We start from the raw sequence: 14,959 nt of genomic DNA on the forward strand, positions 1-14,959 counted from the left end.
TCCCTGAACTCCGTCACTCAGAGAGATTCCCCGCAGCCGAGGGAGCGTCACCCCACCGTGGGAAGACGCCCCCCACCCTGCTTCGGCCTGAACTTGTTCCCCCCGATTGCTGGGACGGGGAGACCCCGCCGACGCCCGGGTCAACTCCCCCTCCGGGCCCCTGGAGTCGGCCTCATGCTGCTGTGGGGGGTCTTGCTGGTCCTAGGTAAATCTGGGTCGTGAGTGGGTTGGGGGGTTTCTGTGGATTGAGGGGAGGTACTGGGAGGGTTGTACAGGAGGGAGGCTGATTCTGAATCACACTGGAGCTGGTGGGTGGGTGTTGTGTGTCAGCTCCTCGTGGGCAGGGAAAGTGTCACCCAAGTGCTGTCGTGCTCGTCCAAGCGCTCGGCACACAGTAAGCGCTCAAAAAATACCACCGACTGAATGCTGGGAGGGTTTGTGATGAGTGCAGGGCCAGGGGCTCAAGTATAAGAAGCAGCACGGTGTAGTGGGTAAAGTACAGGCCTGGGAATCAGAAGGTCGTGGGTTCTAATTCTGCCTCTGCCGCTCGTCTGCTGTGTGACCTCGGGCAAGTCACTTCACTTCCCTGTGCTGCCTCCTTTACCTCATCTGGAAAATGGGGATTGAGACTGTGAGCCCCGCGTGAGGCAGGGACCGCGTCCAATCGAATTTGCTTGTGTCCCCCCCAGGGCTTACTGCAGTGCCTGGCACATAGTAGGTGCTTAATAAGTACTCTAATTATCATTCTTATTATTATTATATGGAGAGGGGGGTTTCCGGGGTGGGGACAGGATCTGTAAAAGGGGGGTGAAGACTGGGAGCCCCGTGTGGGACAAGGACTGTGTTCAACCTGATTAGCTTGGATCTACCCCAGAGCTTAAAACAGTTCTTGACCCATAGTAAGCGTTTAACAGATATCATCGTTAATCCCCGGGCGCTCACCTCTGTTTTTGGGTCTCTTACAGTTGCAGGTGGAGAATCGATCGGTGAGTCCCTCTTACTGCTCCAGCCCCTTCCCCCCATTCCTTGGTGGGGGTTGGGGGGACGACCGAGAATCACGGGGCGGCATGATGCGTGGGAAAAAGGGGAGTGGGAGGTAACGGGGTCGGGGGGGAAAGGCTGGAGGGGGGCGGGGGGCCAGGACATACGGATTCTGGATTGCGGTCTGTTTCGGAATTTGAGGAGAAGAGAGCGAGAAGGAGCGCTCTCTCCAGAGGTTGATCCGTCCTCCCTCTTCTTTTTCATCCTACTCCTTATGTCTCCGCTCCCCTTTCTTCCCCTGACTTCTCGTTCTCCTCCTTCCCTTCCCTTTCCTCTCTTTCCTTTCCTCCTTTCCTTTCTCTTTTCTCTCCCCCCCCCTCACCTTCATCAATGCCTTCCTCCATTCCCGTTCTCCTTTCTCCACATTTCCCTCATCCCTCCCTTATTTTCCGTCTCCTCCTCCTCTTCCTCCTCCTCACTCCTCCTCCTCTTGCTCCTCTTCCTCCTTTCCTCCTTCTCCCCTTCTTATCCCCCTCCACCTTCCCTACTCCTCCTCTTCCTCCTCCTCCTCCCCCTCCTCCTCCTCCTCCTTCTCCTTTTTCTCTTCCCTTTCTCCTTCTCCTCCCCCTCCATCGCTCCCTCCTCCACCTCTTTCTCCTCTTCCTCCTCTTCTTTCTCTTCTTCCTCCCTTCATCTTCTCCTGCCTCTTCCTCCTCTTCCTCCTCCTCCTCCTCCTTTTCCTCCACTTCCTTCTTGTCTCAGATGGCCAGAAGTCACAGCTGACCCTGTCTCCTCCCTCCCCCATACTCAAGGGGGAGAAGGCGGTACTGACGTGCAGGGGCTCCTCAAAGGTCAGCAGTAGATTTCAAACCACCATGTGGTTCAAGGACAAGAATCCAGTGTTCGGGCAGAGGAATCTTCTGGAGGTTAAAGGCCCCGGAGAGTACCAGTGCCAAACAGGAAGATTTCTCAGAAGTGATCCGATATTCGTGGAATTCTCTCAGGGTAAGGGACTCGCGCTCTCTTCATTCTCTGCTGGGTGGAAGCCCCTGAGCCCCTCTCCCCCGGCCCCCCACCCCAATCCGCAAAGAAGCCCTCCTTTCCTCTTCTCCTACTCCCTCTGCATCACCCTGACTTGCACCCTTTATCCATCCCTCCCTTCCCAGCGCCCCGCAGCACTTATGTCCATAACTGCCATGTATTGATTTCTAAAAATGGCTGTCTCCCCCTCCGGACCGTAAGCTCGTTGTGGGCGGGGAATGTGTCCGTTTATTGTTATATCGTCCTCTCCCAAGCGCTTAGTACAGTGCCTTGCACACACTAAGCTCTCAATAAATATGATTGAATGAAGGAAGGAAGGAATGCCAACGGACCATACACAGGGTCAGGCCCGTGGTCCACCCAGCCCGGGATCCTGTCTCTTACAGTGACCCCTTGACCATCATGGACTCCTTTGTCTCAGGGTCAAGGGTCAGGGGTAGAGGAGAGGAGGGAGGAGAGAGCGATGTAGGATCTGCTGGGGCTGAGGGGAGCTCCTTCATTCATTCACTCATTCATCCGTATTTATTGAGTGCTTACTGAGTGCCGAGCACGTTACTAAGCGCTTGGGGGAATACGGTATAAAAATAAACAGATGGATTCCCTGCCTACGGTGAGTTTACAGTCTGGAAGGGGAGGCAGTGAGGCCCGAGGAAGGAGGGAAGGAAGGGGCAGGGGCTGTAAAGTCTGCTAGACAGGGGTGCGGGGTGAAGACATAGAAGGGAGAGGAGAGAATAATAATAATTATGATATTTGTTAAGGGCTTACTCTGTGTCAGGCACTGTACTAAGTGCTGGGGTGGATACAAACAAATCAGGTTGGACACGGTCCCTGTCCCACGTGAGGCTCACAGTCTCAATTCCCATTTTACAGATGAGGCAACTCTGGGCCAGAGAAGTGAAGTGCCTTGCCCAGGGTCACCCAGCAGGCAGGTGGTGGAGCCGGGATTAGAACCCGTGACTCCCAGGCCCCTGTTCCGTCCACTATGCCGTGCCGCTTCTCACGGAAGAGAAGAGAGAAGCAGCATGGCTTAGCGCGTAGAGCGGTGACCTGAGAGAAAGAAGGACCTAGGTTCTAAACCCGGCTCTGCCACTTGTCTGCCGGGTGACCTCGGGCAAGTCACTTCACTTCTCTGTGCCTCAGTTCCCTCATTTACAAAATGGGGATTAAGTCTGTGAGCCCCATGCGGGACAGGGACTGTGCCCGACCTCATTAGCTTGCGTCTACCCGGTGCCTAGTACGGTGTCCGGCCCATAGTAAGCGCTTGACAAATACCATCAAAATAAGAAAGGGGGGCTGCGACGTCTGTTGGGGCTGGGGAGGGTGGGGGCACACTGAGACTCACATGTGCCTGTCCTCTTTCAGACAAGGTGATTCTTCAGGCCCCTTTTTCTTTGATGGAGGGGGACACCCTGACCCTGACATGCCGAACAGTCCGCCTAGGAACTTCAGTGAAATACTTCCAAAATGGAAAACACCTTGAAACAAAGACCTGGAAAGAACCACTAGTTATCCCCAACGTGAAAGCCAGTCACAGCGGCAACTATACCTGCAGTGTCTTAGATTGGAAATTATTTTCGACAACAAAAGAATTCTTTTCGAAAGATGTTCTCGTTTACGTTGAAGGTGCGAGGGGCTCCGAGAAGCTGGGATGGCGTCAGGGACCGGGGCTGGGGCCTGGGGCGGGAGGCAGGCAGGGTCCGGGTTCTGGGTGTTTGGGGATGTCGGGGGAGAAGGAGGGCTTAGTGGCTAGAGCCCGGGCCTGGGAGTCAGACGGATCTGAGTTCTCATCCCAGTTCTGCCACTCGTCTCCTGTGTGACCTTGGGCGAGCCACTTCACTTCTCTGGGCCTCAGTTCCCTCATCTGGAAAATGGGGATCGATAAAAGAAATGGTATTGGTTAAGCACTCACTATGTACCAGGCACTGTTCTAAGCACTTGGGTAGATACAAGATAATCATGTTAGACAGAGTCCACGTCCCACGTAGGGCCCATAGTCTTAATCCCCATTTAACAGATGAGGGAACTGAGGCCCAGAGCGGTGAAGTGAAGCCGGGATTAGATCCCAGGTCCTTCTGCCTCTCAGACCTGAGATCTTTCCACTGGGACAAGCTGCTTGGGACAGGGGACTGTGTCCAACCCAATTACCTTAGATCTACCCCAGTGCTTAGTACGGTGCCTGGCGCACAGTAAATGCTAAAGAAATATCACAATTATTATTACTATTATTATTACTAAGCACTTGGGAGAGTACCTAAGAGTCCAATAACTATCCGTCCGGGTACGGTTGGTCTTCCCTCTCCCCCCGGGACCTGGAGCTCGGCGTCCTTCGACCCCTCTGATTCCTTTCCCCTCTCCATAGAGCCGTTCAAGACACCCCAGTTGGAAGCCACCCCTTCCAATGAACCCGAGGAGGGGACCCCAGTGACCCTGACCTGTGAGGCACGCCCAGCCTCCCCTGAACTCCAGCTCCTCTTCTCCTTCTACAAAGGCAGCAGATCACTGAAAAGCTGGACTAGATCCCCAGAGTACCAGATCGCCGAGGCCGGGATGAGGGATTCTGGCTTTTACTGGTGCCTGGTGATGATGGAGACCGGCAACCTCCTGAAACAAAGCTCCAAGCTGCAGATCTGGGTGCAGCGTGAGTCTGGGGAGGGGCCCGGGGGGACCGGTGGCAAGAGGGACGGAGGGTCTGTGAGGCAGGAAGGCGGACCCCCATCCTGGGCCAGGAATTATAGTAATTGATAATGATGTTGGTATTTGTTAAGCGCTTACTATGTGCAGAGCACTGTTCTGAGCGCTGGGGGAGATACAGAGAAATCAGGTTGTCCCACGTGAGGCTCACAGTTAATCCCCATTTGACAGATGAGGGAACTGAGGCCCAGAGAAGCGAAGTGACTTGCCCACAGTCACACAGCTGACAAGTGGCAGAGCTGGGATTAGAACCCATGACCTCTGACTCCCAAGCCCGGGCTCTTTCCACTGAGCCACGCTGCTTCTCGAATTAATCATCATGGTACTTGTTAAGCACTTACTATGTGCCAAGCACTGCTGTAAGCACTGGGGTAGAACAAGTCGATCGGGTGGGACACAGTCCCTGTCCCACATGGGGCTCACCTTCTTCAGTCCCATTTTACAGATGAGGGAACCGAGGCTCAGAGAATAATAAGTATGGTACTCGTTAAGCGTTTCCTTTGCGTCAACTACTGCTCTAAACACTGTGGTAAATTCAAGTTAATCAGGTTGGACACCAGTTCCTGCCCACATGGAACTCACAGTCTAGGTAGGAGGGAGAACAGGAAGTGATTCACCATTTTCATTCATTCATTCAATAGTACTTATTGAGCGCTTGCTATGTGCAGAGCACTGTACTAAGCGCTCGGAATGGACAAATCGGTAACAGATAGAGACGGTCCCTGCCCTTTGACGGGCTTACGGTCTAATCGGGGGAGACGGGCAGACGAGAACAATAGCGATAAATAGAATCGAGGGGATGAACATCTCATTCAAACAATAGCAAATAAATAGAATCAAGGCGACGTACGTTTCATTAACAAATGTACATTTTAACATTTTGGAGATGAAGAAACTGAGGCCCAGAGAAGTGATGTGCCTCGCCCGTGGTCACACAGCAGGCAGTGGTGAAGCTGGGACAGCAACAGTTAATAATGATGGTATTCGTTAGGCGCTTACTATGTGCCGGGCACTTTACTAAGTGCTGGGGTGGATGGATACAAGCAAATCGAGGATTAGAACTCAGATCTTCTGGCTCCCAGGCCTGGCTCCACTAGGTCACCCTGCTCCTCTTGAAGCCCCTTCTCTTCTGCAAACTCCAACCAGCCCCCGCTGATTAGACAATAAGCCCGTCCTTGGCAAGGATTGTCTCTATCTGTTGCCGAATTGTCCATTCCAAGCGCTTAGTACAGTCTTCTGCCCATAGTTAGCGCTCAGTAAATATTATTCGGTGAATAATTCCAACCTCTAGTAGGACTCTCCTAGCAGGATCAGAAAGAGATTAACAACTGGGAGAGGAGGGGGTGATAAGGAATTTCGCGAAGTTGCAGCCCCTGGCATTCTCAGGTAATCAAACCCGGTAATAATAATAATAATGTTGGTATTTGTTAAGCGCTTACTATGTGCAGAGCACTGTTCTAAGCGCTGGGATAGTTACAGGGTGATCGGGTTGTCCCACATGAGGCTCACTGGCTTAATCCCCATTTTACAGATGAGGTCACTGAGGGACAGAGAAGTGAAGTGACTTGCACACAGTCACACAGCTGCCAAGTGGCGGAGCTTGGATTCGAACCCATGGCATATTTTATGCGCTTACCAGCGTACTGTACTAAGCGCTGGGGTGGATACAAGCAAATCAGGTTGGACACGGTCCCTGTCCCACGTGGGGGCTCCATCTCAATCCCCCTTTTCCGGATGAGGGGACTGAGGCCCAGAGAAGTGAGGTGACTTGCCCAAAGTCACATAGCAGAGAAGTGGCAGCACCGGGATTAGAACTCAAGACCTTCAGACTCCCAGGCTTGTGCTCTGTCCACTATGCCTGCTGCTTCGCCGTACTAGTCTAATCCTGCCCACCCTCCTTCCCATCTTTTTTATGGTATTTAGTAATAATTATTATTATTACGGTATTTCTTAAATGCTACTTTGTGCCAAGCACTTTTCTAAGCACTGGGGAAGATACAAGGTAATCATTTCGTTAAGCGCTTACTCTGTGCCAAGCATTGTACTAAACCCTGGGGTATAGACAAGTTAATTGGGTTAGGCGCAGTATCTGTCCCACAGAGAGCTCCCAGTGTTAATCCCCATTTTACGGTGAGGTAACTGAGATACAGAGAAGTTAAATGACTCGCACAAGGTCACACAGCGATCAATAAATCATGTTTATTGAACGCTTATTGCGTGCAAAGCACTGTACTAAATGCTTGGGAGAGTGCGATAAAGCAGACGCATTCCCTGCCCACAAGGAGTTTACAGCAGACAATAATGATAATAATTACAATAATAACGTTGGTGTTTGTTAAGCGCTTACTAGGTGCAGAGCACTGTACTAAGCGCTGGGGGAGATACAGGGTGATGAGGTTGGCCCACGAGGGGCTCACAGTTTTTTAATCCCCATTTTCCAGACGGGGTCACTGAGGCCCAGAGAAGCGAAGTGACTCGCCCACAGTCACACAGCTGCCAAGTGGCAGAGCCGGGAGTGGAACCCATGACCTCTGACTCCCAAGCCCGGGCTCTTTCCACTGAGCCACGCTGCTTCTCTAGTAATTATGGCACTTGCTAAGTGGTTACTATGTGCCAAGCACTGTTCTAAGCACTGGGTAGATACAAGTCATTCAGGTTGGACACGGTCCACGTTCCACACGGGGGGGGGGGGGGGGCTCACGCTCTTAATCCCCATTTTACAGACGAGGGAACTGAGGCCCAGAGAAGGTAAGTGACTTGTCCAAGGCCCCACAGCAGACAAGTGGGGATTAGAACCCAGGGGCTCTGATTCCCGGGCCCGGGCTGTAACTCCTAGGCCAAGCTGCTTCTCGCCGTCTCTCACCAGCCATGGGCCTCCATAAGAGACGGACTCATACGCGAAGCAGCGTAGCTCAGCGGAAAGAGCCCGGGCTACGGAGTCACAGGTCATGGGTTCGAATCCCGGCTCCGCCACCTGGCAGCTGTGTGACCGTGGGCAAGTCACTTCTCTGGGCCTCGGGTACCTCATCTGTTAAAAAGGGGATTAAGACTGTGAGCCTCACGCGGGACAACCTGATTACCCTGTATCTACCCCAGTGCTTCGTAAGTGCTCAACAGATACCAACATTATTATTATTATTATACCACCAGAGGTGGTGGTTGTTACTAAGAAAAGGTGGACCGGGGTAAGTGGGAAGGGCTAAAAATTGCGGCCTGTCCCGGCGTGACTCCCTTTCAAAGCCTTACTGAAGGCCCATCTCCTCCAAGAGGCCTTCCCTGATTAAGCCCTCCTTTCCTCTTCTCCCGCCCTCTTCTGCGTCGCCCTGACTCGCTCCCTTTATTCATCCCCTCTCCCAGCCCCACAGCACTTGCATAGATTCCCATCGTTTATTGATTTCTATTAACGTCCCTCTCCCCCTCTAGACTGCGAGCTCGCTGTGGGCTGGGGATGTGTCTGTTTACTGCTGAAGCGTCCTCTCCCAAGTGCTTAGTACAGTCCTCCGCACACAGTAAGCGCTCAATAAATACGACCGAAGGAATGAATGAAGTTCCCTCCTTCCTCTCCTCCGCGCCAGGATTCCGGGTGTCTGGAGTCAGCCTGGTGTCCCAGCCCCCCGGGGGTCAGGTGAAGGAAGGGGAGAGGCTGGTGCTGTTTTGTTCGGCGGCGGCGGGCACGTTGCCCATCACCTTCTCCTGGCACCGAGCGGGCGTCGCGAGGTTGCTGAAGCAAGTCGTGCGGCGGGAGAGGACGACGGCCCTGGAGATCCCCGCGGCCGGGCCCGGCGACCGGGGACGCTACCAGTGCGCCGCCGCCAACGGCTACGGCCCCGTGCCCAGCCAGTGGCTGGACGTCACGGTGAGAAGTGAGTGTCCCCTCCCGTCGCCCGCCCCGCCTCCGCCGGTCACCCCAGCGGCTGCTGCCCGGGAAAAGCCCTCAAACTCCCCGAGACCAAGATTCCCGAAGTCCCGGGAGGCAGCGTGGCCTGGTGGCTAGATCCCGGGCCTGGGAGTCGGAAGGTCGTGGGTTCTAATACCGGCTCCACCTCCTGTCTCTCTGTGGGCCTCGAGCAGGTCACTTCGCTTCTCTGGGCCTCAGTTCCCCCGTCTGTACAACGGGGACGACGACCGTGAACCAGAGGTGGGACAGGGACCGCGTCCACCCCGATTGGCTCGTATCCACCACCGTGCCTGGCGCGTAGCAAGTGCTTAACGAACGCCACCGTTGATATTATTACCAGAGCACTGGGTACAGCGCCTGGCACTCAACCGCTATCGTTATTACCGGGAGCGGGGAGGCGGCGGTGGGGCGGCCACCAGGAGGAAGGAGCCCGGGGGGCTGAGGGTACGGCGGAGGTGGTAACCGTGGGGAGGAGAGGAGGGGGAATGTTCACACCCACCTTGCCTCCGTCTCCCCCGACGCAGTCCCCCTCTCCGGAGTCAGCCTGAAGGCCCAGCCCCCCGAGGAGGAGGCAGTCGAAGGACAGAAGCTGGCACTGGTCTGCTCGGTGGCGGAGGGCACCGAGCCCATCACGTTCTCCTGGTACCGGGAGGGCGGAGGAAAGATGCCGAGGGAAGAGTCCGCGTTAGAGCTCCCGGCCGTGACGGAGAGGGACGCGGGGCGCTACTGGTGCACGGCCAATAACGGCTTCGGCCCCGTGGCCAGCGCCAGCCTCAACGTCACCGTGACAGGTGAAGAGGCCGACCTCCTCCACACACCCCCTTCGGTCGGTGGGAGCTGGGGGGGGCGGGGGGGGGGCGGTCCTGACCGGGGTCACCTGAGAAGCCCGGATCAATTCATCGATCATCGGTCAGTCGGTGGCATTTATTGAGCTTGTACTATCCGCAGAGCGCCGTACTGAGCCCTCGGGAGAGTACGGATCGGTGGATCGATGGGTCGTATTTATTGAGCGCCGACTACGGCAGAGCCCTGTACTGAGTGCTTGGGAGAGTACGGTACAACGGAATTAGCAATCTCATTCCCTGCCCATAATGAGCCTACTTCAGATGTGGTAGACATGTTCCCTGCCCACACCGAGCTTACGTTCTAGAGAGGGGAACAGACGTTAATCCGAAAAGCCGTGCGGCCTTGTGGAGAGAGCTCGGGCCTGGGTTCTAATCCCGGCTCCGCCGAATGTCTGCCGCCTGACCTCGGGCAACTCGCTTCACTCGTCTGTGCCTCAATTTCCACATCTGTAAAATGGGGCTTCGATACCTGTTCTTCCTCCCACTTTGCGTGTGAGCTCCTGGAGAGGCAGAGTCTGCGTCCGATCTGATGATCTCGAATCTCCCCTAGCGATTAGTACAGGGTTAGTGAGCGCTTAACGAAGACCACGCTTCTCATTGCGGGCGGTGATCTAGAGGGGCAAGGTCTGGGGAGGGCTGGGGCTTGGGAAGGAGAGGGATGGGAGTCCCCTTCTTAATAATAGCAGTTCGTTCATTCGGTTGTATTTACTGAGCGCTGACTGTCTGCCCGAGCACTGTACTAAGTGCTTGGGAGGTTGGTTAGTGGGAAACACCCAGAACTGAAAGTCAGGGGATCGGGTTTCTCATTCCAGCTCCTTCCCCTGCTTGCTGTGTGACTTTGGGCAACTCACTTACCCTCTCCGTGGCCTCAGTTTCCCCATCTATAAAATAGGAATTAAATGCCTGTTCTCCTTCCCTCTTAGCCTATGGCCCCATATGGGATAGTTTTGGATTCGATCATCTTGTATCTACCCCAGTGGCTGGCATACAGTAAGCGCTTAACAAATGCAATTATTGCTATTATTATTACTAGTACTAATAATAATAATGGTAGTATTAGTAATGATGGGAAGCAGCATGGCCCGGGGGATAGAGCACAGGACTGGACGTCAGAAGGATCTGGGTTCAAATCCTGACCCCGCCCTCGTTGGCTGCCTGAACCTGGGCAGGTCACTTCTCTGTGCCTCAGTTACCTCGCCTGTAAAATGAGGATTAAGAGTGGGAGCCCCATGTGGGGCATAGAGTGTGTCCAACCTGATTAGCTTGTAATTACCCCAGTGCTTAGAACAGTGCTTGACATATAGCAAGCGCTTATCAAATACCATCATAAGTCATAGTAGTAACAGTAATCCGTCAGTCATTCTGTCAGTCAGCGATACTTATTGAAGGCTTACTGTGTGCAGAGCACTGTACTAAGCACTCGGGAGAGTACGCCACAACGATAAACAGACACATTCCCTGCCCACAATGATCTTACAGTCTGGAGTGGGAGACAGACAATAATAGAAATCAAGAAATGACAGTTATGGACACAGTACTGGGGGGGCTGAGAGGGGGGCGATGAAAAAAGAGAGCAAGTCGGGGTGACGCAGAAAGGAACCGAAGAAAAGGAAGAGAGGGTTTAGTCAGGGAAGGCCTCGTCTAGTAATGATGGCATCTGTTAGGCGCTTACTATGTGCAAAGCACTGTTCTAAGCACTGGAGAGGATACGAGGCGGTCAGGTTGTCCCACGTGGGGCTCACAGTCTTAATCCCCATCTTACAGATGAGGTAACTGAGGCACAGAGTATAGAGTAGACGTATAGAGTAGTATTGCTAAGAAGTAGTTGTTGGGTAGGTAACCAATTGTACTTTGCAAGCGCTTAGTACAGTGCTCTGCACACAGTAAGCGCTCAATAAATACGATTGAATGAATGAATGAATGAATGAATGAATGAATGAATGAATGAATAGTAGTATTACTAATCCCTTGGGAGAGTACAGTGGAATTAGTAGACATTCAATCAACCTTTTTTATTATTATTAATAATAATAATAATAATGGTATTTGTGAAGCGCTTACTATGTGCCAAGCACTGTTCTAAAGGCTTGAGCGCTTACAGTGAGCAGAGCACGGTACTAAGCGCTTGGAAGAGTATAATAGAATAATAAGCAGTTAAATTCCCTGCCCGCAATGAGTTTACAGTCTAGACATGATCCCTGCCCACAAGGAGCTTGGAATCAACGCCTGCCAACTTCCTGTCCTGTTCCTGTCAGTTCCAGTGTCTCCTCCCCGCCTGACCCTGGGGACGGCCGGGGCCGCCGTGGGGGACGAGGTGGAGCTGTGCTGTGAGGCCCAGAGGGGCTCCCCCCCGATCTGGTACCGGTTTTACCACGAAGAGAGGGTCCTGGGCAACGGCTCGGCCCCGGCCGGAGGCGCCGCCTGCTTCTCCCTCACGGTGGCATCCGGGCAGGACGCGGGGAATTACTCCTGCCAGGCGGAGAACAGGGTCTCCACCGGAAGCAGCGAGCCCGCGATTCTGTCGGCGATGGGTAAGTGGGAGGTCGGCGGGGTGGGGAAGGCCGGAGCCCTAAGGAATGACGGGGAGCGAGACTCAGAGCTGATGTGGGGGACGGGGTTGGTAGGTGGACGGAGGGGTCGCAAGCATCCAGGATCTGCCTCTTGTCTACCGTGTAAACTGGGGCGAGACACTGCACTCCTCTGGGCCTCAGTTACCTCATCTGTAAAATGGGGATTGAGACTGTGAGCCCCATGTGGGGCAGGGATCGTGTCCAGCTCAATTTGCTTCTATCTACCCCGGCCCTTAGTATAGAGCCTGACACATAGTAAGCATTTAGCAAACACCATCACTATTATTCTAGCTGAGGTCGTGGGGGGCCCTTCTGAACCGGCTGGGAGCCTGCAGCGTTCACTCAAATCGTTCATTCGTATTTATCGAGTGCTCACTGAGCGTGGACCACTGTACTAAGCACTTGGGAGAGTACGATACAACCATAAACACATTCCCTGCCCACAAGGAGCTTACAGTCTAGAGGGGGAGATGGACATTAATGGAAATAAATAAAGGACAGATATGGACATACGTGCTGCAGGGCAGGAAGGGGGGATGAGTAAAGGGAGCGAGTCAGGGCGACGTAAAAGGGAGCGGGAGAAGAGGAAAGGAGGGCTTAGTCAGAGACGGCCTCTTGGAGGAGATGTGACTTCCATAAGGGCTTTGAAATCGGGGAGAAGATCCAGGATCAATCTATCCCAGAGACTGATTGAGCATTTTTCCCGCTGTGGGGACGGGGGAGGAGTGAATAAAGGGAGTGAAAGGCCAACGCAGAAGGGAGCGGCAGAAGAGGAAAGGAGGCTTAGTCGGAGTAGACTGCTCGGAGATGTGCCTCTTGGAGGCTTCGAAGGTGCGGCGACTGATCAGCTGTGAGATATGAAGAAGAAGGGCATTCCAGGCCAGAGGCAGGACGTGGGCGAGAGGTCGGCAGCGAGACGGACGAGATGGAGGCCCAGTGAGAAGGTTGGCATTAGAGGAGCGGAGAGTGCGGGCCGGGTTGGAGGAGGAGAGTAGCGAGGTGAGGTAGGAGGGGGCGAGGCGATCGAACCCTTTCTGATTCTCCATCCCCCGTGTCCGGGCTCATTTGTCTCCTCAGTCCCAGCAGGAAGCCGGAGCGGCCTGGTCGTGGGGGGACCCTTGGCCACGATCCTTGTGGCCGCCGTCGCTGCTGCCTTGCTTGTGTATTTCTTCAAATTCCGAAAGAAAACAGGTTCGTGGCTTTGATTATTTCCCTCAACCTGGGGCCTCAACCAGACCTTCGCTCAAGCAGGGAGGTTGGGCTGAGCTCTCTGTTACTGCTTTCTCCTCCTCTCTTCCTAATCAAGAAATCACACACACCCACACACACACACACTCCCCATCTAGGCAACTTTTTTTTTATTAAAAGTATTGATAGTGTTGGTATTTGTTGTGCAGAGCACTGTTCTAAGCGCTAGAGTAGATACAGGGTAATCACATTGTCCCACGTGAGGCTCACGGTTAATCCCCATTTTACAGATGAGGGAACTGAGGCCCAGAGAAGTGAAGTGACTCGCCCACAGTCACACAGCCGACAAGTGGCAGAGCCGGGAGTCGAACCCATGACCTCTGACTCTGAAGCCCAGGCTCTTTCCACTGAGCCACGCTGCTTCCGGTATTCCTTTGCTTGTTTTTAATGGTATTTGTTAAGCGCTTACTATGTGCCAGGCACTGTATTAAGCTCTGGGGTAGACACAAGCTAATCGAGTTGGACACAGTCCCTGTCCCACGTGGGGGTCACAGTCTGAATCCCCATTTTACAGATAACTGATAAGTACTATTTATTGATATTACTGGCTGTCTTCCCCTTTAGACTGTAAGCTCGTTGTGGGCAGGGGAAGTGTCTGTTTACTGTTATAATGTACCCTACCAAGCGCTTAGTACTCTGCCACTTGTCAGCTGGGTGACTGTAGGCAAGTCACTGCTCTGTGCCTCAGTTACCTCATCTGTAAAATGGGGATTAACTGTGAGCCTCATGTGGGACAACCTGATTCCCCTGTATCTACCCCAGCGCTTAGAACAGTGCTCGGCACATAGTAAGCGCTTAACAAATACCAACATTAAAACGCTCAATAAATACGATTTCCTCGAGTCCTTCAAATCTCACACTGGCACTTTGGCGCCACCTACAGTCTTAATCCCCATTTTACAGATGAGCTAACTAATAAATGCTATTAATTTATTTATCAATGAATTTATTTTACTGTCTGTCTTCCCCTTTAGACCATGAGGTCGTTGTGGGCAGGGATTGTCACTCTGCACTGTTGTATTGTACTTTCCCAAGCGCTTAGCACAGTGCTCCGCACACAGTAAGCACTTAATAAATATGATTGAGTGAATGCAAAATACTTGTTTTCCCTTCTCTTTCACTTCCTCCTGTCTCTCATTTAGTAATTATGGCGCCTGTTAAGCGCTGACGTAGATACAAGTTAATCACTTCGGACACAGTCCACGTTACACATGGGTGTAGGTAGAAGGGAGTAGGATTTGATCCCCATTTAACAGATGAGGTAACTGAGGCACAGAGAAGTTAAACGACTTACCCGAGATCCCAGAGCAGACAGAGGCGGGTTTAGAACTCGGGTCTTCTGACTCCCAGGCCCTGGGCTCTTTCCACTAGGCCATGCTGCTTTCTTTCGGTGTCTGTCGCACCGGCTGGACGGTAAGCTCCTGGGTGGGGGGGGGGGGGGCAGGGATTCTCTTTGAAAATAATAACGATGCTATGTTTGCAGGAGAGGCACCTCCCACGAGTCCGGACAGGTGAGTGTATCGTGACGGATCAGAGCCGGGGCGGGGAGGGGGAGTCATCTCTCCTTGCCGTGGTCACCTTCTTGGCCCACCTGGGGCAGGTGATAGATGCTGGGGGGCCTGGGGTGACCAGGGTTGGGGGCTGTCACGGAGAGAGGCACCGTGGGGGTCCAGAGGTGGAGCCGG

The 14,959-nt window shown here is 53.5% G+C and overlaps 1 protein-coding gene across 1 annotated transcript in view; it reads left to right on the top strand.

Moving 5' to 3' along the window:
* The window catches only part of LOC100093387, a 65,637-nt gene that overhangs the window by 47,425 nt on the left and 3,253 nt on the right, over nucleotides 1-14,959 (top strand). Inside the window, exons 18-27 of the mRNA XM_039910865.1 lie at nucleotides 22-205; nucleotides 966-986; nucleotides 1,744-1,986; nucleotides 3,385-3,645; nucleotides 4,382-4,660; nucleotides 8,289-8,576; nucleotides 9,136-9,402; nucleotides 11,712-11,987; nucleotides 13,104-13,217; nucleotides 14,758-14,785. Of these exons, the coding sequence (XP_039766799.1) occupies nucleotides 22-205; nucleotides 966-986; nucleotides 1,744-1,986; nucleotides 3,385-3,645; nucleotides 4,382-4,660; nucleotides 8,289-8,576; nucleotides 9,136-9,402; nucleotides 11,712-11,987; nucleotides 13,104-13,217; nucleotides 14,758-14,785 (1,961 nt within the window). The remainder of the gene's footprint in view (nucleotides 1-21; nucleotides 206-965; nucleotides 987-1,743; nucleotides 1,987-3,384; nucleotides 3,646-4,381; nucleotides 4,661-8,288; nucleotides 8,577-9,135; nucleotides 9,403-11,711; nucleotides 11,988-13,103; nucleotides 13,218-14,757; nucleotides 14,786-14,959) is intronic.

This window comes from Ornithorhynchus anatinus, chromosome X5 (assembly GCF_004115215.2).
Source record: "Ornithorhynchus anatinus isolate Pmale09 chromosome X5, mOrnAna1.pri.v4, whole genome shotgun sequence".
NCBI classification, from domain to species: Eukaryota; Metazoa; Chordata; class Mammalia; order Monotremata; family Ornithorhynchidae; genus Ornithorhynchus; species Ornithorhynchus anatinus.